At 43.7% G+C, this 26096-nt stretch overlaps 1 protein-coding gene across 2 annotated transcripts in view; it reads right to left on the bottom strand.

Moving 5' to 3' along the window:
• KCNH8 (potassium voltage-gated channel subfamily H member 8) overlaps nucleotides 1–26096 on the bottom strand; it is a 462169-nt gene that overhangs the window by 112754 nt on the left and 323319 nt on the right. For both annotated transcript variants that reach the window (XM_004003423.6, XM_060406713.1), the window contains exon 8: nucleotides 8371–8568. In XM_004003423.6, coding sequence (XP_004003472.3) covers nucleotides 8371–8568 — 198 coding nt within the window. The remainder of the gene's footprint in view (nucleotides 1–8370; nucleotides 8569–26096) is intronic.

Below are 26096 nucleotides of genomic sequence, written 5' to 3'. Positions count from 1 at the left end.
TGTCTTTTGGAAATTAATTGTCCAAGGAGAGACACGACAGAGCAAGAGCACAAGGGAAGCCCGTTTATTGAGAAGGGGTGCCCATCAGGAGAGCAGCAGGGTCTTTAATCCAATGTCTGAGGTCGGGGCGGCAGCCGAGCGGAGCAACTCCAGGTCCAAGAAGTGGCAGCTGAAGGCACAGGAGGGCCTAAAGGAGCTACTCCAAGTTCAAGGTCAGGAGGGGCGACCTCGTCCAAGGTAAGGAGCAGTGGCTGCACTTTGCTGGAGCAGCCGTGAAGAGACACCCCACATCCAAGGTAAGAGAAACCCAAGTAAGACGGTAGGTGTGGCGAGAGGGCATCGGAGGGCAGACACACTGAAACCATAATCACAGATAACTAGCCAATCTGATCACATGGACCACAGCCTTGTCTAATTCAATGAAACTAAGCCATGCCATGTAGGGCCACCAAAGATGGGCAGGTCACAGTGGAGAGGTCTGACAGAACATGGTCCACTGGAAAAGGGAATGGCAAACCACTTCAGGATTCTTGCCTTGAGAACCCCATGAACGGTATGAAAAGGCAAATGATAGGATATTGAAAGATGATCTCCCCAGGTCAGTAGGTGCCCAATATGCTACTGGAGATCAGAGGAGAAATAACTCCAGAAAGAATGAAGGGATGGAGCCAAAGCAAAAACAATACCCAGTTGTGGATGTGACTGGTGATAGAAGCAAGATCCGATGCTGTAAAGAGCAATACTGCATAGGAACCTGGAATGTCAGGTCCATGAGTCAAGGCAAACTGGAAGTGGTCAAACGAGATGGCAAGGGTGAACGTCGACATTCTAGGAATCAGCAAACTAAATTGGACTGGAATGGGTGAATTTAACTCAGATGACCATTATATCTACTACTGTGGGCAGGAATCCCTCAGATGAAATGGAGTAGCCATCATGGTCAACAAAAGAGTCCGAAATGCAGTACTTGGATGCAATCTCAAAACTGACAGAAGGATCTCTGTTCTTTTCCAACACAAACCATTTAATATCATGGTGATCCAAGCCTATGCCCCAACCAGTAATGCTGAAGAAGCTGAAGCTGAACAGTTCTATGAAGACCTACAAGACCTTTTAGAACTAACACCCGAAAAAGATGTCCTTTTCATTATAGGGGACTGGAATGCAAAAGGAGGAAGTCAAGAAACACCTGGACTAACAGGCAAATTTGGCCTTGGAATAAGGAATGAAGCAGGGCAAAGGCTAATAGAGTTTTGCCAAGAGAATGCACTGGTCATAGCAAACACCCTCTTCCAACACAAGAGAAGACTCTACACATGGACATCACCTGATGGTCAAAACTGAAATCAGATTGATTATATTCTTTGCAGCCAAAGATGGAGAAGCTCTATACAGTCAGCAAAAACAAGACTAGGAGCTGACTGTGGCTCAGATCATAAACCCCTTATTGCCAAATTCAGACTTAAATTGAAGAAGGGAAAATCACTAGACCATTCAGGTATGACCTAAATCAAATCCCTTGTGATTATACAGTGGAAGTGAGAAATAGATTAAAGGGTCTAGATCTGATAGATAGAGTGCCTGATGAACTATGGAATGAGGTTCGTGACATTGTACAGGAGACAGGGATCAAGACCATCCCCATGGAAAAGAAATGCAAAAAAGCAAAATGGCTGTCTGGGGAGGCCTTACAAATAGCTGTGAAAAGAAGAGAAGTGAAAAGCAAAGGAGAAAAGGAAAGATGTAAGCATCTGAATGCAGAGTTCCAAAGAATAGCAAGGAGAGATAAGAAAGCCTTCCAGAGAGATCAATGCAAAGAAATAGAGGAAAAGAACAGAATGGGAAAGACTAGAGATCTCTTCAAGAAAATTAGATATACCAAGGGAACATTTCATGCAAAGATGGGCTCGATCAACGACAGAAATGGTCTGGACCTAACAGAAGCGGAAGATATTAAGAAGAGGTGGCAAGAATATGCAGAAGAACTGTACAAAAAAGATCTTCATGACCCAGATAATCACGATGGTGTGATCACTCACCTAGAGCCAGATATCCTGGAATGTGAAGTCAAGTGGGCCTAGAAAGCATCACTATGAACCAAGCTAGTGGAGGTGATGGAATTCCAGTTAAGCTATTTCAAATCCTGAAAGATGATGCTGTGAAAGTGCTGCACTCAATATGCCAGCAAATTTGGGAAACTCAGCAGTGGCCACAGGACTGGAAAAGGTCAGTTTTATTCCAATCCCAGAGAATGGCAATGCCAAAGAATGCTCAAACTACCTCACAATTGCACTCATCTCACACGCTAGTACAGTAATGCTCAAAATTCTCCAAGCTAGGCTTCAGCAGTAAGGGAACCGTGAACTTCCAGATGTTCAAGCTGGTTTTAGAAAAGACAGAACCAGAGATCAAATTGCCAACATCCACCAGATCATTGAAAAAGCGAGAGAGTTCCAGAAAAGCATCTATTTCTACTTTATTGACTTTTACTGTGTGTATCACAATAAACTGTGGAAAATTCTGAAAGAGATGGGAATACCAGACTACCTAACCTGCCTCTTGAGAAATCTGTATGCAGGTCAGGAAGCAACAGTTAGAACTGGACATGGAACAACAGACTGGTTCCAAATAGGAAAAGGAGTACATCAAGGCTGGATATCGTCACCCTGCTTATTTAACTTATAAGCAGAGTACATCATGAGAAACGCTGGACTGGAAGAAGCACAAGCTGGAATCAAGATTGCCAGGAGAAATATAAATAACCTCAGATGTGCAGATGACACCACCCTTATGGCAGAAAGTTGAAGAGGAACTAAAAAGCCTCTTGATGAAAGTGAAAGAGGAGAGTGAAAAAGTTGGCTTAAAGCTCAACATTCAGAAAATGAAGATCATGGCATCCGGTCCCATCACTTCATGGGAAATAGATGGTGAAACAGTGGAAACAGTGTCAGACTTTATTTTTAGGGGCTCCAAGATCACTGCAGATGGTGACTGCAGCCATGAAATTAAAAGATGCTTACTCCTTAGGAGGAAAGTTATGACCAATCTAGACAGCATATTAAAAAGCAGAGACATTACTTTGCCAACAAAGGTCCATCTAGTCAAGGCTATGGTTTTCCAGTGGTCATGTATGGATGTGAGAGTTGGACTGTGAAGAAAGCTGAGCACTCAAAAATTGCTGCTTTTGAATTGTGGTGTTGGAGAAGACTCTTGAGAGTCCCCTGGACTGCAAGGAGATCCAACCAGTCCATTCTGAAGGAGATCAGTCCTCATTGGAAGGACTGATGCTAAAGCTGAAACTCCAGTACTTTGGCCACCTCATGCGAAGAGTTGACTCATTGGAAAAGACCCTGATGCTGGGAGGGATTGGGGGCAGGAGGAGAAGGGGATGACTGAGGATGAGATGGCTGGATGGCATCACCATCTCTATGCACACGAGTTTGGGTGAACTCTGGGAGTTGGTGATGGACAGGGAGGCCTGGTGTGCTGAGATTCATGGAGTCACAAAGAGCTGGACATTACTGAGTGGCTAAACTGAAGTGAGGTTATCTTTTAGAAGTTTTATTGTTTCCCTTTTTACCACTGGATGAAAATCCATCTGGAGTTAATTTCAACTTAGTGTTTAGAATGGTCAAGTTTGTTTTTCAACCTGTAGAAATAAGACCTACGGAAGGCCAACAAGCATGTGAAAGGATGCTCAACATCACTGATTATTAGAGAAATGCATGTTAAAACCACAATGAGGTATCACCTTGCACTGGTCAGAATGGCCGTCATCAAAAAATCTACAGACAATGAATGCTGGAAAGGGTATGGAGAAAATGGAACCTTTTTGCATTATTGGTGGGAATGTAAATTGATGCAGTCACTCAGAAGAACAGTATGGAAGTTTTTAAAAAAAAGTGAAAATAGAGCTACCGTTGACTTAGCAATCCCTGCCCTCCTGGGCATATGCCTGGAGGAAACTATAACTTCAAAAGATACAGGTACTCCAATGTTCTTTGTGGAAATATTTACAACAGCCAGGACAAGGAAGCAACGTAAATGTCCATCAGCAGAGGAGTGGGTAAAGAAGAGGTGGTGCATGAATACGGTGGATACTGCTCAGCCATAAAAAGGAACGGCATCGCGCCGTTTGCAGAGATGTGGGTAAACCTAGAGACTGTCACACAGAGTGAAGTGAGTCAGAAAGAGAAAACAAATGTTGCATGTCGACGCATACATGTAGAATACAGAAAAATGGTACGGATGGACTTACTTGCAAAGCAGAAATAGAGACACACACGTGGACAACAAACGTGAGCGCTAGGGAAGGGGAAGAAGGCGGGAGGAATTGGGAGATGGGGTTGATATATATACACACTGTTGGTACCATGTATAAAATAGATAACCAAGGAGAACCCTACTCAGGGAACTCTACCCAGTGTTCTTTGGTGATCTAAATGGGAGGGAAATTCAGAAACGCGGGGATGTGTGTATATAGAGAGCTGACTCGCTTTGCTGTGCAGCAGAGATCAACACAACATTTCAGTGCCGCTATGCACCAACACAGATTAATTTTTAAAAGTACCCTCATTTCTCCCTCGTATTATAGTGCCACCAGCGTCATAAATCAAGTGGCCGTATGTTTACGGGCAGGTTTTTGCGCACACTTCTTTTCCATTAGCTCAGTTATCTATCCCTGAGGCAATACCACACTTTAACTTTAGTGACTTTGTTGCACAGCATGATATTTGCAGCATAAATCTTCCAATTTTGTTCTTCTTTATGAAGCTTTGCAATGCAATGTTCTTCTTTACTGCTTACATTCTTTTTAATTTGTATCTCCCTTGATTTTTAGAAACAGCTTGTCAGTTTTCAAACAGGCTCATACATACAGACAAGCACACGTTTACTGGGTTTTTAAAATTGAAACTGAAAGTGTTAATGCTCAGTCGTGTCTGACTCTTCGGCACCCCATGGACTATACAGCCCATGGGATTCTCCAGGCCAGAACACTGGAGTGGGTAGCCTTTCCCTTCTCCAGGGGCTCTTCCCACCCCAGAGATCGAACCCATGTCTCTGGCATTGCAGGCGGATTCTTTACCAGCTGAGCCAGCAGGGAAGCCCAAGAATACTGGAGTGGGTAGCCTATCCCTTCTTTAGGGGATCTTCCCCACCCAGGAATCAAATCGGGGTCTCCTGCGTTGCAGGCAGACTCTTTACCAGCTGAGCTACGGGAAAGCCCCAATGCAGGCATATCCTTCCACTCTTCTAAACTACCGGTAGATTTTTCAATATTTCGTAGTTTTCTGTGTAATAATATTGCATATTTTAAATATATGTTCCTCTGTATTTGATGGTTCATAATTCTTTCCCATATTTCATTGTCCTGCTGTTTATTACTAATAGAGAATATAATTGATTCTTTTGCATATTGACTTTACATTCTTCAGCCTTCCAGAATTTACTTATTAATTCTAAGAGTTGTTGAAGCTTTTAGGGTTCCTCCTTTGTTTTGCGTCTTCTCAAAATTTACATAGACTTGTCTAGGTATGGATTTCTTTTTTATTATTTTTGCTTCCCTTCAATAGCTTAAAATATTCTTTCCATAAACCAGTGATATGTACACTCTTTGATTACAGATGCCATGTAGAATCTTTCCTGTCTCTCTTCTCACTGAGCTTCTGAGAGCCTCTGCCCCAGATAATTATCTGGGCTTTTGACACCCACCTGCAGCGTTTAATACCACTCCTGGCTGCTTTTGTGGTAAATATCGTGTCCCTGTCATTAGCAATTCCATAGGCCCGTGTGGGGATCCCTAATAAGATATCTTAGCATTGAGTCCACTTGCAGCATATAATAAAAGGGATATCTTACAGAAAGTTTGCTAGGTTTTAGTGAATCCTGGCATCTAAATTAAATAAACCTCTGTTGCCTTATATCTAAACTAGGGTGCTAATAACCCCTATTTCATAGTGTTACAAGAATTAAATAAACAAAGTATTCAATATTGTGAGCTCCTAGGATTAGTTCTCAAAATTATGCCAGCAATTGGTTAACCAGGAAATACTAAAATGAAGGCACCATTTCTCTTAGCCTCGGGTAATTATCACAATAATACAGCTATTTCCCACAGACATAAATTTGCAAAGCTTTATTTAGTAAATTCAAGTTACCTAGATGTCATTTGCCATTCAAAACCAATGGCTTCCTAAGTTCTGCTAAGTTACCTAAATGCTTTAATGCCATTTACAAATGAGTACTGGTTTTACACCTGGGTCATTTGGTCAATAAACATTTACCAATGGCATTATCTGAGTATATTTATATACTGAGTATATTTATATTTATCAGTGGCATTATCTGAGTATTTCCCATATCTTTTGGCTTTGTGACTGGCTTAGCTTCTACTTACAGGGAATGGCAGGGAACAATAATATCCTTAGCAATATCTAATTCAGGATTGCTTACACTAGGGTCTGTGAATCAATAGGAAATAAGCGTCATTATCTAACATATTCTTCCAATCTCAAATTAGTAGGTTAACCCTTGAGCATTTCCGAAAAGTTTCCATTAGGAGTAGAAAAAACTTGGGCAAATATTAAATAAGTATAGACTGTGTTTGTTTGCAAAATGCTTGTCATTCTGCTGGGCTGAGAGATGGGCCCTCAAAGAAAGCGGCAATTATATAAGCCATAATACCGGGTATAAAATTGTCACCATGGGATCTGGCGCATTACAGCTCTTCAGAAAATGAGAATTCCTGTTTTCTGCTCCCGAGGCTGTTACTGCTCCACACTGGCCAAAAGCCTGTTCCAAGCACTGCAGTCCCAGCCTGCTGCTTCAGCTCCTCTGCCTTTCCAAGAAATTCTCTGACCCTTGGCCCCGTTTCTCAATGCTTCTGAACTTCCTAACTGATCTGGCACTCAGCGTATCCTGCCTGGCATTGTTTAAACTCTTTCCACACATTTCAGCTGATCCCTTTCAAGCTGACCCTAAACTCCTTGAGGGAAGGTTTGCCTTTTTGCTGCCCTGGCTTCACGGCAGGCTGGATGGCTCACTGTGTGAAGTCTCAGCATTCATTCCACATCTGTGCAGGGAGCTGGTGGAAACCGTGCTCTATAAGGAGGCTCAACCTCATATCGGAGGACATGACAGTCCGCACCAACGTACACCTGCTGCTGCGTATAGAATGGATAATCAGCAAAGACCTACCTCATCGCACAGGGAGCTCTGCTCCACACCCTGTGACACCCTGTGTGGGAAGAGAGTCTGGAAAAGAACACGCAGCTGCATAGCTGAGTCGCGTGGCTATGGAACGCAACTGGAAGCCAGCTGCATAGCTGAGTCGCGTGGCTATACACCTGAAGCTAACCAGCCCTGGAAGCCGACCATGTGTGCCAGTTCTGAGTTGCTCCAGCCACGTAGGACTCTTTGCGACCCTATGGACTGTCACTGAACAGGACTCCTCTGTCCACGGGATTCTCCAGGCAAGAATACTTGGGTGGGTAGCTCTGCCCTTCGCCAGGGTATCTTTCCAACCCAGGGATTGAACCCACACCTCTTATGTCTCCTGCATTGGCGGGCAGGTTCTTTACCATTAGCACCAACTGGGAAGTCAAGTCAACTATACTCCAATGTAAAATTAAATTAAATTAAAAAAGAAAACATGATATAACACACTTTTGAGGGAACTATACTCAATATTTGACAATAAAGTGTACAAGAAAAAATATAAAAATAATATATATATATTTATATTTGCATGTATAACTGAAGTGCTGTGCTGTATACCTGAACCTAATACAAAATTGTAAATCAACCATACTTCAATTCGGAGAAGGCAATGGCACTCCACTCCAGTACTCTTGCCTGGAAAATCCCATGGATGGAGGAGCCTGGTGGGCTGCAGTCCATGGGGTCGCTACGAGTCGGACATGACTGAGCGACTTCACTTTCACTTTTCACTTTCATGCATTGGAGAAAGAAATGGCAACCCACTCCAGTGTTCTTGCCTGGAGAATCCCAGGGATGGGGGAGCCTGCTGGGCTGCCGTCTATGGGGTCGCACAGGGTCGGACACTACTGAAGCGACTTAGCAGCAGCAGCAACATACTTCAATTAAACATATGTATATGTACACATTTAAAAATCAACCATCGGGGAAATGGATATTTCTCCGTCTGTCAGAGCACAGAACTCTTGGGATCACAGACGTTCACTGCTAGTCTACGTGTGCACTAAGACACTGGTCAGTGACTTCACTAGTGCCACCAGACTCTTCCAGTGGAAACTGACCTACACGTGCAGGGTCTCAGGACGGAGGGGACAGAGCGGCAGCGCTGTGGCAGCTCTCGTTCCTTCTGGCCTGAGGAAGAAGGGTCCTTACCGCCGATCAGCATGGTGCAGATGGAGAAGATCTTTTCTGCATCCGTGTTAGCAGAGACGTTCCCAAACCCAACGCTGGTGAGGCTGCTGAGTGTGAAGTACAGAGCCGCGATATAGGCGCTTCGGATCGACGGCCCGCCCAGGGTGTTGTTCCCATAGTAGGGCGATTCCAGTCTCTTCCCCAGCTCATGGAGCCAGCCTGCAAAGGAAGACAAAACCGAGCACTTAAGCCCCCCAAATAAAGTCCCAGTATTAGCACCTGGGTGTAGTGATGAATGAACATATAAGGCTGCGCCAAGTTGCTTGGGAGAAAGAATGTTAAAAGGAAGTTAAAAGCAAGGAGTTAGATTCCATGGCTCTAGAAGCAAAGCATCACTCTCATACTACTGTTTTCTATAACACACACAGTAGAGAAATATGTATTCAAGAGTGGATTGGTGATCAAAGCTGAACAGCTCCTAATGCAAGAGCTACCTTCAGTGACAGAAGCAGATATTTCTAAGCTCAGTAATAATGTTGTATATTTCACTAGTCATTACGCTTGTTTCTCAATTGGAACTTTAAGCAATAAAGGAGCTGAGTATGTGTTTTTCAACCCTACGTGATAGTAAATAGCAACCAACACAAAAATCTAGACTTCAGACAGGCAAGATGTGATTTATTTCTATCGCGCACTAACTTTTCCTACTTTGTCCTCTTGACGTGTGGCGTGCTAAATCGCTTCATCCTGTCTGACTACTTGTGACCCCATGGACTGCAGCCTGCCAGACTCCTCTGTCCATGGGGATTCTCCAGGCAAAATGCTAGAGTGGGTTGACATTTCCTACCTTACAGGTCTCAGTCCCATGTTTTTCTCAAGAAGCCTTCTTTGCAACCTCATTCTGCTGTCTGGGGTTGCTGGGAGAGAACTATAACCAAGAGGCCCCTATAATAGACCTGGCAGCTACCACACAACTGTTCCACAATACTGGGGTATATATGCATCAAAACTCATCTAATTAAATGCTTCAAATAAGTGCATTTCATTGTATATCAATTATACTATCATCAAGCTATAATAAAGCTATATTAATAAAGAAGGGAAATAGCAAGTATAATATTGATAATAGTGCATTAGAAACACAACCCAGAGACCACGTTAAAATAAAATCCTTTATTAGAAATAGTTGTCCTTTAAAATCTTATGTTTAAAAATTCTGTGTGTATGTGTGTGTGTGTGTATGCGTGCTACAAAGCATTATGACAATGCCCTTCAACCCATAACGTCCCTAAGACTTTCGTTAAGGGATCTTATTCACTGACCACTATTTTCTTATTAACACTTCATTTAATGGCTGCCCAAGAAGAGATGAAAAGTCATTACATTACTAAGTAGTAAAAATGCTGTCATTACCAACTAAGGTTACAGAGTGTGGACCTGCGCTAGGTAATTAGAACGCAAACTTGAAGACAACAGGGCTCCTTGAGGTCAAGGAGAAATGCTCAGTGGCAAGCGCTGTTTTATTTATCCTGTCTCTAGAGACGTGCTTATCAGCCGTTGGCTTGCCTCAGAAATATCTCGAGGCTTGTCAAATAGAGACAAGCAGGCCGTGTCCCTGGAGTTTCTGGGACAGTGCGTGGAGGCTGTGGAGAAGGGCTGAGGATTCGCCTTCGCACTGGGTTCGCGCGTGATGCTGAAGCGGCAGACCTAGGGAAGCATGTTTGCAAAGTCATCCTCAGTGCTGGCTGCAGCTGGGAAAGCCTAAAACAAAAACACATTCCCAAGGGTCACCTCCATACACGGAATCGAAACTTCTGGTTCTGAGATCAGGTACTGGTATTTGTAAAAGCTCCCCAGTAGATTCTGGTGTGAAGATCGAATTTAGAACTACTGTCCCAGAACTGCGCAAAGCCTCTAGCAATAGCAGAGTTTAATAAGTGTGATTTTTAAAAGTGAATGAATTAGTGAACACATAGATGATTCTGTGGGCTTTGCTTGTGGCTCGGCCAGTAGAGTCTGCCTGCAATGCGGGAAACCCGGGTTTGATTCCTGGGTCGGTAAGATCTCCTGGAGAAAGAAATGGCAACCCACTCCAGTAGCCTTGCCTGGAGAATTCCCTGCACAGAGGAGCCTAGCGGGCTGCAGTCCATGGGGTCACAGAGGGTTGGATACGAATGAGTGACTAACACACACACAACACACACACGTAAATGATTCCTGCCCTCTGGGATAAGATTGTACATCATTGAAGCAATAAACGTTTGTAAACTTGTACTAGATTCATAACAAAGTGTCATGAAGGGGTTTTTTTTTTTTTTTTTTTGATGACAGAGAATAATAAAAGGAAAGTTACACATTATGAAAGCTGATGCCATTCATAAGCTATGATCATTTTATTCCATCTGGAAAAGAGGAATAAACTTGACATCTAAACAGATTTAAGTTTGGGCTCTTCCATTATAGGCTGTGGGAATGACCAGCTCCTTCCTGTTTCACATTTCTCGTTTGCAGCTTGTACAGCTGCAGTGGGATAAATGAGATGCGCCATGAAGAAACGTCAACCCCTTTAGTGGCAGAGGTTTAGTGTTTCATATCTTGTTTCTCTCTCTTTCTCATGTTACTTAAACTGGAACAGAAAGTAAAGGAAATGTGAGATCAGGAGTGAATTCTAAAGGAAAAGGAAGGCGGAGACTAAGTGTATTTGGAGAATCCATGTGTGGCATCTGATAGAACTGAGCATCTGTTAACTAATAGAAATGAGACGAGAAAATCTAGGTGACAGCAATTCTTAAAACTGTGGGACTTATATATCCATTTGTGAATCTGAAAAAAGACAGGCTCTTTTTCCCAGGACAAAGCACATGCGGAGTCACAAAAACAACTTCGTGTACATTTTCAGGCAGTTCAGGGCTGCTTTGTACAGGTCTGGTCCAAGGGCCCAGATTAAAAATTCTGCTCCAGAGTTTCAAGTGGGGCTTCCCTGCGGCTCAGAGGATAAAGAATCCACCTGCAATTCGGGAGACCTGAGTTTGATCCTGGGAAGATTCCCTGGAGGGAAGGGCAACACACTCCAGTATTCTTATCCTTCAATTAAAAAAATAAGTGAAAAAAAAAAGAATTTAAAATGAAGGAAAGTAGGAAGTGGTAAAGCATGATTTGGTAAAATCTGGCTTTATCTTGTATAGAAAAAGACTTAGATATAAAGAGAACTTATCCAAGATTGATTATGGAGATATTACAAATCAAAACACATGTCCATTTGTCTGCACTGTAGGGGGAGAGTCAAGACAAGTAAGATCAGGGAGCAGAGATGACGCGTGGATATATATTGTGCTCAGGATGCTGATTTCTGCAGAGCAGGGCTCTTACAGGCATTTGACCCAAGCGCTGTCAAGTACGGGATTCCCTGGTAGCTCAGCTGGTAAAGAATCCACCTGCAATGCAGGAGACCCTGGTTTGACTCCTGGGTTGGGAAGATCCACTGAAGGGATGGGCTACCCACTCCACTATTCTTGGGCTTCCCTGTGGCTTAGCTGGTAAAGAATCAGCCTGCAATGCAGGAGACCTGGGTTCGATCCCTGGGTTGGGAAGAGCCCCTGGAGAAGGGAACAGCTACGCACTCCAGTATTCTGGCCTGGAGAATCCCATGGAGTATACCGTCCATGGGGTCTGTCAAATACAGCCAACCACAAGACTCTGAGGGGCTGGTGGCTTAGCTACTTCTCATGTGCCTTTAAAATAGTGCTCTGAAAGGGATGTCATGCTCAAAAAAGTGATTGGAGGGGACAGTCAACCAAGCGATTGTCCCTTTGTTTCACACTGGTCGTTACCACTAATATTGGGAAGTCTGAGCGGCTAAAAATTGTCATCTTTCCTAGAGAGCAAATATTACATGATTGATTTTTGTTTTAATTGATGAGAAGAAGAATGAAACACCACCAACACCATCTGCTGCTGCTAAGTCGCTTCGGTCGTGTTTGACTCTGTGAGACCCCGTAGATGGAAGCCCACCGGGCTCCTCTGTCCCCGCGATTCTCCAGGCAAGAACACTGGAGTGGGTTTCCATTTCCTTCTCCACACCACCATCTACTCATCTTGAATTAACGTGTTCCTTTGCTTACAGAACCGCAAGTTTTCTCATTAAAAATAAAGCCGAACAAACCAGCCAACACATGTGATTTAATTCCTTAACTGGAACAAAACTAAAACATTTAAGAATTCTCCAAACCAAATCAGTTTTCCTAGAATATCATTTCCTTAATAAAATAGGATAAAACTTTGTGATAGGCCACGCAGATGATATTAGATTATATGCTCACTCTACTCCTATTCATTTACGTATGTGTGAAACCATCTCAGAGCAGTTCAGTGAGCAGAACACAGACAACAGACCTGCGTTTGTTGGCTCTTTCTGTCCAGCCAGCTGTTCTATTTTCAGAGGCATCTTGTTTTTTCTTCAAGAAGGATTGCTACTAAATTGTGTTACAGCTGATGACACAGAAGCAATAATAGCGATGAAAAACTCTGGTAACACGGGGAAAGGAGGTAACACCCACAAATCCGGGGATGGGCTCTGTGGGCTAAATAAAACTTCTTCACAGAACAGCTTGTCCAAAATGAGAGCACATGCTCCACTGTAACAAGACAGCATGTCATTGTACTGTACCGAAGAGGCAGTGTCACCAATTTGGAGGCCAGTCTTTTTTTAATCTGGAGAAATTCATCTCTAAAGGAAGGGATGTCCTAGAACAGTCTGTCTGCTTCTGCTCAGTTTTTTCCCTTAAAGAACATTTTGAAGGAAAAAGCATACAGAAAATAAAGTAGAATCTAAATATACTGAACACACGGCCATCTGATAAAAACAAAAGATGTCATAAAATAAGTCTGTCATTACCAAAACAGTTTAGATGAATAAGATGGATTTATGACATAAGTATCAATTTCAAAGACAGAATGCCTCTTAATGAGCATGCTCAGAAGAGCCTATAATTAAGCCTGATAATTTCATCCATGTATTTTTCATTGCATTCTTACCATGGGCCCAGTATTTTGCTTAATTATATACTTTTAACCCTAAAAGGCAGTTTCTTATGATTTTACTATAGGTTTCCTACAATCATATACTTAGTTTTATCATGCATATATGTGCATTCACAGTTTACACAGGTATGACCTGCTTTACAGAATAGATGTGCTCCTGAAAAGGTTAGTTTATATTTGTATTTGGTAAATTAACAGATAGTTTAGCTTTAATGAAAGGAACGGAAGCATGTTATTTAAGCAAAGCCTATGAGAGGGTGGGGCCGAGATGGAAAAGTAGAAAGTCCGTAAGGTCACTTCCTTACATGAGCACAAAAAAATTATAAATACTTACAGAGAAACTTTGGTGAGGAAGACCAGAAGATAGCAGAAAAAGATATTCTACAGCTAAAACTATAAAGAAGGAACCATACTGAGATGGGTAGGAAGGCTGGAAATGGTGTATAGTCAAGACCTACACCCACAGGTGGGGGTAATGCCAACTTGAGCAGTTCTACTCAAGAAGTGGCAGGGCAGAGCCCCACTCCAGGCTCCACAGTCCAGGGTCCTACAGTGAGATGATGAGCACCCAAAGCATTCGGCTTTGAAAACCAACAGGACTTACTTCCAGGAGAGGCTATGGGAAATAGAGACTCCACTCTTACAGGACACACGAAATCTCACACTCTGAAGGACCCAGGGCAGAAGGAGGAAATTGAGAGGAGCCTAGATCAGACCCATCGTATGATTTTGGAGGTCTCTCAGAGAGGCAATGGCAACCCACTCCAGTATTCTTGCCAGAAGAATCCCAGGGACAGAGGAGCCTGGTGGGCTGCCATCTGTGGGGTTGCACAGAGTTGGACACAACTGGTGTGACTTAGCAGCAGCAGCAGAGAGGCAGGTGCTAACCAGAGCTCATCCTGGAGACATAGGCACAGGCAGCAGCCGTTCTGGGGAACTTGCCCTGCCGCAGGGACACTGGTGCAGCAGGTGCTAGCTTGGAGTCCTGCCTCCAGCTCGTTAATGTTGGGACCCAGCCCAGCTGCCAGCCTGTCAGCACCAGTACACCTCAGGCAGAGCAACTAGCCAGGTGGGGACAGTTCCACCCACCAGCAGGTTGACTGTCTCAAGGCATCCTGAGTTCACAGCTGCTCTCGGACCTGGTCGTACCCACCAGTAGCTAGCAGCTTCCACTCAAAGCAGTTAGCCAGACTGAAGGCCAGCCATGCCTAGCAGACTACCTACAGTACTGCCTTCCGGAAGAGAAGGGCTCACACAGCCCACGCAGGGCACCCCAAGGGCACATATGGCTGGTGGCGAGGGGAACACGCTGCTGGGATGCAGAGGACGTTTCCCACCAAAGGCCATCTCTCCAAGGCCAGGAGAAGCAATCACCCTACAAAATATACAGAAATAAAAATAGCAAAGTAGGCAAAATGCAGCAAAAGAGGAATATGCCCACAGGAAAGAAAAAAATAAAACACCAGAAGAGTTTAGTGGAGATAAGCAACTTACCACATGAGGAGTTCAAGGAAGTAATTTAAAGAACTCAGGAGAATGACAGATGGACAGAGAAAGAAGTTAGAAGGCTATAATAAACAATTAGAAATACGTAGAGGAACCATGCAGGCGAAGAATATCACAACTGGAATGAAAAACACTAGAAGGGATTAATAGTGGATTAAATGATACAGAGGAGTGGATCAGCAAGCTGGAAGACAGAGAAATGGAAATCGTTCAGTCAGAACAGAAAAAAAGAAAAAGAGAGTGAAAAGAAACGAGGACACTTTAAAACATCTAGACAATATTAAGCGCACTAACAGTTGCATTTTAAGTGTCACAGAAGGAGACGAGAAAGATAAAAAGGCAGAAAGCATACTTGAAATTGTAGTAGCTGAAAACTCCCCAAACAAGGGATGAAAACAGAAATTCAGTTCCAGGGAGAAGAGAGGGTCTTAAATGAGACCAATCCAAAGAAGACCACACCAAGACACACTGCAACTGAAGACTGCATTGGCAGAATTAAGAGCAGGTTAAAAGCAGCAAATAAAAGCGTGACATTTACACACAAGGGAACTCCTATAAGGCAATTAGCAAACTTTTTGGCCAAAACTGCAAGTTAGAAAGATGTGGGGTGAAACATTCAAAGTGATGAAAGGGAAAAATCTATAACCAAAAATACTCTACCAAGGAACACTTTCATTCAGATGTAATGGAGAAATAAGTTTTACAAACAAAAGCTAAAAGAGTTCAGCATTACTAAACCCACTTTACAGGAAATGTTAAAGGGACTTCTCTAAGCTAAAAAGAAAAGGTCACAACTAGAAGTATGAATATCATGCGAAAAAATCTTATTAGTAAAGGCAAATATAAAGACAAACAATCAACCATGCGTGAAGTTACTAGGAAGTTTAAAACACAAAGGTACTAAAATTATCTCTAACCAAAATAAACAGCAAAGGATGAACAAAGTAAAAAGATACAACATAAGATGTCAAAAACTACAAATGTGGAGGTAGGGAGTAAATATGCAGGACTGTTAAAATGCTTTTAGACTTGAGATTATTATTAAAATAATCATGTGTATATACAGATTGCTATGTATAAACCTCATGTAGGGAGTTCCTTGGTGGTTCAGGGGTCAAGAATCTGCCTTCCAATATAGGGGACATGGGTTTGATCCCTGGTTGAGGAAATAAGATCCCACATGCACAGGGCAATGGAGCTTTGAGGCCACCACCACTGAGCCCTTGCACCTCACCCTCAGAGGCTGCACGCTGCAGGCTGCAGAGCTTGTGTGCTCCAGAGCCCAAGCGCCAGAGCTGGGGAGGAGCCTGCATGCCACAGCAGGGACCTGATGCAGCCAAAAGCAAATAAACATTCTCCAAAAAAACCTTATGTAACCACAAATCAAAAGACAAACTACAACAGATATATTCACGGAAAAGAGAAAGGAATTCAAACATAGTGCAAAATACAGTCATCAAATCACAAGGAAAGAGAGAAAAAGAAGAAACGAGCAAAAAAGACCTAAAAAACAATCCTAAACAATCAACAAAAGGACATAAGAACACAAATGTCAATAATTACTTTAAACGTCAGTGGACTATAGTTTCCAATCAAAAGACAGACTAACCAAATGGAAGCAGAAACAAGACCCACGTGCCTGCTGAGTCTACAAGAGACTCGTTTCAGATCTGAAGATGCAAAGTGAGAGTGAGAGGGTGGAAAAGGCATTCTGCACAAATGGAAATGAAGAGAAACCCAGAGTTCAGTTCAGTTCAGTCGCTCAGTCGTGTCCGACTCTGCGACCTCATGAATCGCAGCACGCCAGGCCTCCCTGTCCATCACCAACTCCCAGAGTTCATTCAGACTCTTGTCCATCAAGTTGGTGATGCCATCCAGCCATCTCATCCTCTGTCGTCCCCTTCTCCTCCTGCCCCTAATCCCTCCCAGCATCAAGGTCTTTTCCAGTGAGTCAGCTCTTCACATGAGGTGGCCAAAGTATTGCAGTTTCAGCTTCAGCATCAGTCCTTCCAAAGAACACCCAGGACTGATGTCCTTTAGGATGGACTTGTTGGATCTCCTTGCAGTCCAAGGGACTCTCAAGAGTCTTCTCCAACACCACAGTTCAAAAGCAGCAATTCTTCACCACTCTGCTTTCTTCACAGTCCAACTCTCACATCCATACATGACCACTGGAAAAACCATAGCCTTGACTAGATGGACCTTTGTTGGCAGAGTAATATCTCTGCTTTTGAATATGCTATCTAGGTTGGTCATAACTTTCCTTCCAAGGAGTAAGCGTCTTTTAATTTCATGGCTGCAGTCACCATCTGCAGTGATTTTGGAGCCCCCCAAAATAAAGTCTGACATTGTTTCTACTGTTTCCCATCTATTTCCCATGAAGTGATGGGACCAGATGCCATGATCTTCATTTTCTGAATGTCGACTTTTAAGCCAAATTTTTCACTCTCCTCTTTCACTTTCATCAAGAGGCTTTTAGTTCCTCTTCACTTTCTGCCATAAGGGTGATGTTATCTGCATATCTGAGGTTATTGATATTTCTCCCAGCAATCTTGATTCCAGCTTGTGCTTCTTCCAGCCCAGTGTTTCTCATATTACTCAGCAATAAAATTGAAATCTTGCCATATGTGACAACATGGATGGATTTAGCGTATATTATGCTAGATGACATGCAAAGAGTTGACTCACTGGTAAAGACTCTGATGCTGGGAGGGATTAGGGGCAGGAGGAGAAGGGGACAACAGAGGATGAGATGGCTGGATGGCATCACTGACTAGATAGACGTGAGTCTGAGTGAACTCCGGGAGTTGGTGATGGACAGGGAGGCCCGGCGTGCTGCAGTTCATGGGGTTGCAAAGAGTTGGACACGACTGAGCGACTGAACTGAACTGAACTGAACTGAACTGATGCTAGATGAAATAAGTCAGAGAGAGACAAATACCACGTGATTTCACTTCTATCTGAAACCTAAAAATCAAAACAAATTATCAAACATAACAAAACAGAAACAGAGCAATATATGGAGGGAACAGATGGTTGGTAGAGGGAAGGGGGATGGATAGAAGGAAGAAACGTGTGAGGGAGATTAAGAGCTGCAAATCTCTCATTGCAAAATAACTGAGCCACAGGCATAAACTGCACAGTGTGGGGAGCATGGTCAGTAACTGTGCAGTGCCTTTGTATGATGACATACCGCAACTAGGCTTACTGCAGACGTAATTGTTGTGTAGAAATATTGAATGACAAAGCTGCATAACAGGAGCTCACAGAGTGTATAAATAAATTCAACCTCAAAAACAAAGAGTTTAGTGGCTACTGGCGGTGGGGGTGAAATTGGATAAAGGCAGTCAAAAGGTGCAAACTTCCAGTTATAAGATACGTAAGATAAATGATAACACCAAAGGTACAATGCGCAGCGTGATCAGTATAATTGGCACTGCTGTGTGTTATGTATGAAACTCGCTAAGATAATAAATTCTAGTGTTCTCATCACAAGGAAGTGGTTTTCTACTTTAATCTCATATCCATTTGAGATGATGAATGCTCATTCACTAAAGTTACTGTGATAATCATTTCATGATGTAAGTCAAATCATTATGCTATATACCGTAAACATATACAGTTCAGTCCAGTGCAGTCGCCCAGTCGTGTCTGACTCTTTGCGACCCCATGAATCACAGCACGCAGGCCTCCCTGTCCATCACCAACTCTCAAAGTTCAGATTCACGTCCATCGAGTCCGTGATGCCATCCAGCCATCTCATCCTCTGTCGTCCCCTTCTCCTCCTGCCCCCAATCCCTCCCAGCATCAGAGTCTTTTCCAGTGAGTCAACTCTTCACATGAGGTGGCCAAAGTACTGGAGCTTTAGCTTTAGCATCATTCCTTCCAAAGAAACCCCAGGACTGATCTCCTATAGGATGGACTGGTTGGATCTCCTTGCAGTCCAAGGGACTCTCAAGAGTCTTCTCCAACACCACAGTTCAAAAGCATCAATTCTTTGGCGCTCAGCCTTCTTCACAGTCCAGCTCTCACATCCATGCATGACAGTGCTATTATGTCAATTACATCTCAATAAAACTGAAGGGAAAAATAAAAGCCTATGGTGAGTCTCTTTGGTGTTAGAAACACTGCAGTAATATGAGAGAGATGGGAATACCAGACCACCTGACCTGCCTCTTGAGAAACCTGTATGCAGGTCAGGAAGCAACAGTCAGAACTGGACATGGAACAACAGACTGGTTCCAAATAGGAAAAGGAGTATATCAAGGCTGTATATTGTCACCCTGCTTATTTAACTTCTATGCAGAGCACATCATGAGAAACGCTGGGCTGGAAGAAGCACAGACTGAAATCAAGATTGCCGGGAGAAATATCAATAACCTCAGATATGCAGATGACACCACCCTTATGGCAGAAAGTGAAGAGGAACTAAAAGCCTCTTGATGAAAGTGAAAGAGGAGAGTGAAAAAGTTGGCTTCAAGTTCAACATTCAGAAAACGAAGATCATGGCATCTGATCCCATCACTTCATGGGAAATAGATGGGGAAACAGTGGAACAGTGTCAGACTTTATTTTGGGGGCTCCAAAATCCCTGCAGATGGTGACTGCAGCCATGAAATTAAAAGACTTACTCCTTGGAGGAAAAGTTATGACCAACCTAGATAGCATATTCAAAAGCAGAGACATTACTTCGCCGACTAAGGTCCGTCTAGTGAAGGCTATGGTTTTTCCAGTGGTCATGTATGGATGTGAGAGTTGGACTGTGAAGAAAGCAGAGTGGCGAAGAATTGCTGCTTTTGAACTGTGGTGTTGGAGAAGACTCTTGAAAGTCCCTTGGACTGCAAGGAGATCCAACCAGTCCATCCTAAAGGAGATCAGCCCTGGGATTTCTTTGGAAGGAATGATGCTAAAGCTGAAGCTCCAGTACTTTGGCCACCTCATGCGAAGAGTTGACTCATTGGAAAAGACTCTGATGCTGGGAGGGATTGGGGGCAGGAGGAGAAGGGGACGACCGAGGATGAGATGGCTGGATGGTATCACTGACTCGATGGATGTGAGTCTGAGTGAACTCTGGGAGTTGGTGATGGACAGGGAGGCCTGGTGTGCTGCGATTCATGGGGTCGCAAAGAGTCGGACACGACTGAGCGACTGAACTGAACTGAACTGAATAACTAAGAACTTCATTTCTTGGAGGTCCCATGAATCTCACACTTTGATTCTCACAAACTAAAAGGAAACTTACATTTCTGAAACTGTACAACCTACCTTGGGGCAAAAGTCTGAAAGAAAGAATTAATCATAAAATAGTAGGGACTGAACTTTGTGTCAGGAAATAGGAGCACTAATCTTGTTCTTGACTCTAATTAAGTACGTGTACAACTTCCCCAGTGGTGCCGATGGTAAAGCATCTACCTACAATGGGGGAGACCTGTGTTCAATCCCTGGGTCGGGAAGATCTCCTGGAGAAGGAAATGGCAACCCACTCCAGTACTCTTGCCTGGAAAATCCCATGGATAGAGGAGCTTGGTGGGCTGCAGTCCATGGGGTCACAAAGAGTTGGACACGACTGAGCCCATGAGCACACACACCAAGTGACTGGACTGAGTAATCGCTAAGCTCTTTTACAGGTCCAAGATTTTATGAAATAAGGTCCATAATGCTTCTTCAAAAATGGATGAGTTTTTTAAAGCAAATGCTTGTGTAATAATCCATGATTTTGTGAATTTCTCTTTTATTTGTTTTTAATTATTTGAATGATGACCCATCAGCAAACATTGATAGGATAAGGATGGAAGCTTTTCATGTTTTGATCCATTTATCATTTCTGCTCTATTTCCCCTGCTGAACAATTTTTCAGAGCAGGCAATGTTATATGCTGTTAGTAATGTCAAGAAAAAAATCTACCATTTGTGCTAAAACCAGCCCAGAGTTGGCCAATTCTCTGAAGTCTATCTACAGTTGAAATTTGTATTATAGAAACTTCCTGAATATTGATGACTGAGATACAGCATTTCGTTTAAGCAATTATTAATGAAAATATTAAACAGTATTGCAAACTTCCAAAATAGGCTGTCATCAGGTGCATCAGAAAAACCAAAACCAATCAAACAAAAACACCTTAGCAAGAATGAAACGTGTGAGATAATCTGAAACCACAGCTGAGCAGCTACTGTAGAGTTTTGTGATCAACCCTAAGAAGCGGCAACATAGGCCGTCTGTTTCCAGCCAACTGGGGCACTTCTAAACACCTCTCAAATTGGAGCTAAAAATAGAGGAAATTCTAATGTAGATTTTGGGCTCATGGCTAAATTAGCAGAACATGAACAATGAACTATTCACACGTAACTTTCCTACATAAAATTCTCACACAACTCACAGGGCTTTCAGAACTATGACCTGTTTCTCTGAGTAATATCCTTGGTGTTTCTCATGGATTATTGAGTCTGTGGGACATACGTCCACGCCTGAGCTCAGTGTTAGCAAGCACAACATGTCACTCAGCAAGAAACCTGCAGCCCGAAGATGCTCACCTGCATCTGCATCAGGGCAACAGCCTGTTTCCGGAAGATAATGCAGGTGAAAAGTAACCGAATCCAGCCAGACGACCTTTCAGTATGCTAGCTCATTCTTATCATTACGTGCTCAGTCTTTTTGACCCCATGGACTTAGACCTCCAGCTCCTCTGTCCACGGGATTCTTCAGGCAAGAATATTGGATGGGGTAGCCACTCACTTTTCCAGGGGATCTTCTGGATCCAGGGATCAAACCTGGGCCTCCTGCATTGCAGGCAGATTCTTTCTCATCTAAGCCATCAGGGATTAATGTTATTATCTGCCCCCAATCTCTTTCAAATGGATGGGGAAACAGTGGCTGACTTTATTTTTCTGGGCTCCAAAGTCACTGCAGATGTTTATTGCAGCCATGAAATTAAAAGGTGCTTACTCCTTGGAAGGACAGTTATGACCAACCTAGACAACATATTAAAAAGCAGAGACGTTACTTTGCCGAGTAAGGTCCATCTAGTCAAGGCTATGGTTTTTCCTGTGGTCGTGTATGGATGTGAGAGTTGGACTGTGAAGAAGGCTGAGCACCGAAGAATTGCTGCTTTTGAACTGTGGTGTTGGAGAAGACTCTTGAAAGTCTCTTGGACTGCAAGGAGATCCAACCAGTCTATCCTAAAGGAAATCAGTCCTAGGTATTCATTGGCAGGACTGATGCTGAAGCTGAAACTCCAATGCTTTGGCCACCTGATGTGAAGAGCTGACTCATTTGAAAAGACCCTGATGCTGGGAAAGATTGAGGGCAGGAGAAGAAGGGGACGACAGAGGATGAGATGGTTGGATGGCATCACTGGCTCTGGGAGTTGGTAATGGACAGGGAGGCCTGGTGTGCTGCAGTTCATGGGGTTGCAAAGAGTTGGACACGACTGAGTGACTGAACTGAACTGAATCTCTTTCTTGTCCTATCTTTTGTCTCAAAGGTTCAGAGTTGGAGCAAACCTAGGACAGAAAAATGAATCGCTGCATACCATGTCCACAGCCCATTTCTCAGCTGTTTTTGGCAGCTGCCTGACAGTCATGTAAGTCAGAAGACAGGACTTTGGCGTCTACTGGGGAGTAATCTCAAATTTCTCTGGCTTGTGTACTTCAGATTAAAGTTCTAATTACATTTCTTCCAAATATATTAGAGGGAGATACATTTTCTAACATCTCAATTATAAAAGTAATGCTGAAATAAATTAGACCACATAACATGCTGGAATGTTTTATTCAAATGCCCCATTAAAGAGTCTTTTGGATTTTATTTATCTTTACTTGGTATTGAAACGGTTTATTAGAGGCATGTTCTACCAGTTTCTAGGAAGTGCCCTGGTCTCAAAATGACACGTCGGCTGTGAGGTGTCAGCCTACGTTCTGTTTTGAAAGGCTGACTCTGAGTCACGTGCCTAATAATGCATTTAAACACATGCAGCTAACTGCTTGATGGCTTGATGTGGCGAGAAACACAGTAAGCTGCGGGGGTTTGTGTGACCGTTACAAAGTAAGGTTTAGCCAGCGGGCGACTGAGTGGTTGAAACGAACGCAGGGCCATGGGGTCGTGTCAGAGATGGAAAGTGGGTCACGCACATGTTAAAAATGAGAAGTAGATAGAGTGCGGAGGGCAACGCGTGCCGGAATCAGGGGCCCAGGAAGGACGCAGAAGAGAAACGCGGCTGCAGTGAAGAGGCCAGGCTGGGCAGAGCGGGCGCGCTGGAACCCCCGGCAAGCGATGCGGCACCTGGGAGCGCGCGGGACAGCTTGTCTTGGGACTGCGTTGCCTGACCTGGGGCACCTTAGCTCTGACAGTCACTGGATCACGTCTTAGCGTCTTCCTCTCTAAAGTGCAGAACGCGGCAGTAACTCACCTCACAGGCTGCCGTGAGGTTGACCAACACCCTTCACCTCCAGTGCCGGTAGACAGCGGCGTAACACAGAGCAAGCATGGATAACAAGCTATTACGGACTTCCCTGGCGGTGCGGTGGTTAGGAATCTGCCTACCAGTGCAGGGGACGTGGGTTTGATCCCGGGTGTGGGAAGAGCCCCCGTGCCGCGGAGCAGCCGAGCCCCCTTGCCACAAGTACTGAGCCTGCACGCCCTGCAGCCGCGCTGCCCGGGAGAAGGCGTCAGGCGGGACCGCGCGTGCAGCTGGAGGGGAGCCCCACCCGCCGCGGCTAGAGAAAGCCGCGACTAAGACTGCTCAGCAGAGCAAATGATAAACGCACAATAAATCAAGTTTTAAAAATTAAAGCAAAAAGCTGTTATGATTATTGCTGCTGCTGCTAAGTCGCGTCAGTCGTGTCTGACTCTGTGCGACCCCGTAGACGGCAGCCCACCAGGCTCCCCCGTCCCTGGGATTCTCCAGGCAAGAACACTGGAGTGGGTTGCCATTTCCTTCTCCAATGCATGAAAGGAAAAGGGAAAGTGAAGTCGCTCAGTCGTGTCCGACTCTTCGGGACCCCATGGACTACAACCTACCAGGCTTCTCCGTCCATGGGGTTTTCCAGGCAAGAGTACTGGAGTGGGGTGCCATCGCCTTCTCCGATGATTATTGCTGCTATTGTTTAAACGAACGAAGGTTTTTTGTCTTGTGGAAAATAATGGACTTTTGAAATCCTTCATTATTCAAAACATGTACAAAATATATGTCCAGAATCCTGTTTCCATAAGTAGAAAATAATCAACTCAATAGCAGAAATAAAGGACACGATCACATCATTCTTGGAAATCAAGGATCTTGCATCATTCATAATTACAAATGCTACTTTCCATGACGAGCTATCACACTGAAGGCATGACATGGGTAGGACTCGTATTTCAGAATATTTCCCGGTTTCCATTTGGTTTGTTGTTACCTGACTGATAACATTTTTATTTACGCCCTTGTGGTTGGAGACTACATATTGATCACCCAATGTCCTGAATATATTCAATATATTAAAGAATATATCAATATTAAGAATACATAAGTATTTATATATTCTTTTTTAAGATTTTCTTTTATGTGGACAGTTATTTTAAGGGCTTCCCTGTGGCTCAGATGGTGAAGAATCTGCCTGCAATGCTAGAGACCTGGATCCGTCTTTATTGAATTTGTTACAATATTGCCTCTGCGTTATGGTTTGCTTTTATTGGCCTCGAGGCTCGGGATCTCAGCTCCTCAGCCAGGATCACACCTGCATGCCTTGCTTTGGAAGGCAAAGTCTTAGCCGCTGGGCCACCAGAGAAGTCCTTTATATATTCTTCAATTTAATCCTACATTGCGTAATTTAACTTCTTACAACTCTAACAGCTAAATATTATTATATGAAAGTTAATATTAAAATATTGGTACTAAAAAAGGTTGAAGCAGAACACAACCAAAAGCAGACATCTGTTCAGAAGAAGGATTGGCTTGGAGTCTGCCTGAGTTGAAAGTCTTTACCCATTTTAACCTGCCACACTCCCTCCCTCCTGATCCTTGTTATCAGTCAAGGTTTTGGTATTCATGCACTCCTGACTGACTTTATCTCTTTCATAGAAATGGCTGCCCCAGTAGATTTTTTCTGTATTGCTCTTCCCCTCCACCTGCAAATGGAAATTTTCCATAGTGTCTTCGGCTTAAGGTCACCTTCATCTAGGACACACAGTCTTGGAGAACTGGCATTATTTTTACTTGGAGAGTGGAAACTTTTGTAATGTTCTTCACAACCTCCCACCCCCAGAAGCCCTAGCTATTATTCCAAATGTTGTTGGCAGGAATTGATGAGTTAATGGTCTGTGTATACAAAGGCTAGGGTAATAAAAGAGCTTTTTGGAACCACAGACTGAACTCTGAACCACTTCCCAATGCTTCCTTTTCCAAGAATAGAACTCTGGTTACCTTCTTGTGGACTTTGCAAGAGACTTTATATAGGTCAGACCCACACTGTGGAGAAATGAAAGACCACATAGCTTTTGTTTTCTTATGAGAACCCACTTTCTTATGTAATTTCTTGGACTTGATTGAAAATATTGGATAAACCAAGTGTCTTGAATCATATTTTAACCATTCTACTCACTGGAGCTTGACGCTTACTTTCACCTACAACACTTTTACTTACATCAACTCTCTGCTTACAAGTCCATCATCTGACAACCATGGGGACTTTTCAAGAACTTGGAAACAATGGAAACAAGGGAGAAAGACGGCTTGGTCTCTGGCCCAGCACGTAACTCACATTGCACCCAAAATACTGGATGCGGTTTATTTATCCACTTGCCTGTCTTGCCCTAACAATTTGGAAGAACAAACTCATTGGATGGTACCCTCTGAAAACCCTTCAGTCTGATTTCTGGGAAACACATTTCAAATTCCATGGGGCAGGTTTTGTAGGTGTCATGCAGGGAGAAAGCTTTCCAACTTTGGGTCTACAGCAGAGGTGACAAGAAGCACAGCCTTGATGGGCACAGTGAAGTCCAAGAATATCGTGGGGAAGGTGGCTGGAAGCAGCATCAGCTTAACCTGGCAGGGCAGAGGGAGGGGCTGTGGGGCATTTTAGGAGGAACTGGGTACTCAGCACCCCAGTGAGCCCAGGCCTTGGTGCACCCCAGGATTGGCTCCAAGTTCCAGCAAGAGCTGGGGATCCCAAGGAATGCATGATTTGCCCTGAAGCCACAGCCTGTTTCTAAGTCTGGTGTTGAGA

Source organism: Ovis aries, chromosome 1 (genome assembly GCF_016772045.2).
Source record: "Ovis aries strain OAR_USU_Benz2616 breed Rambouillet chromosome 1, ARS-UI_Ramb_v3.0, whole genome shotgun sequence".
NCBI lineage: Eukaryota > Metazoa > Chordata > Mammalia > Artiodactyla > Bovidae > Ovis > Ovis aries.
Note: the sequence above shows the minus strand (reverse complement) of the source record. Positions and strands in the feature narration are given on the sequence as shown.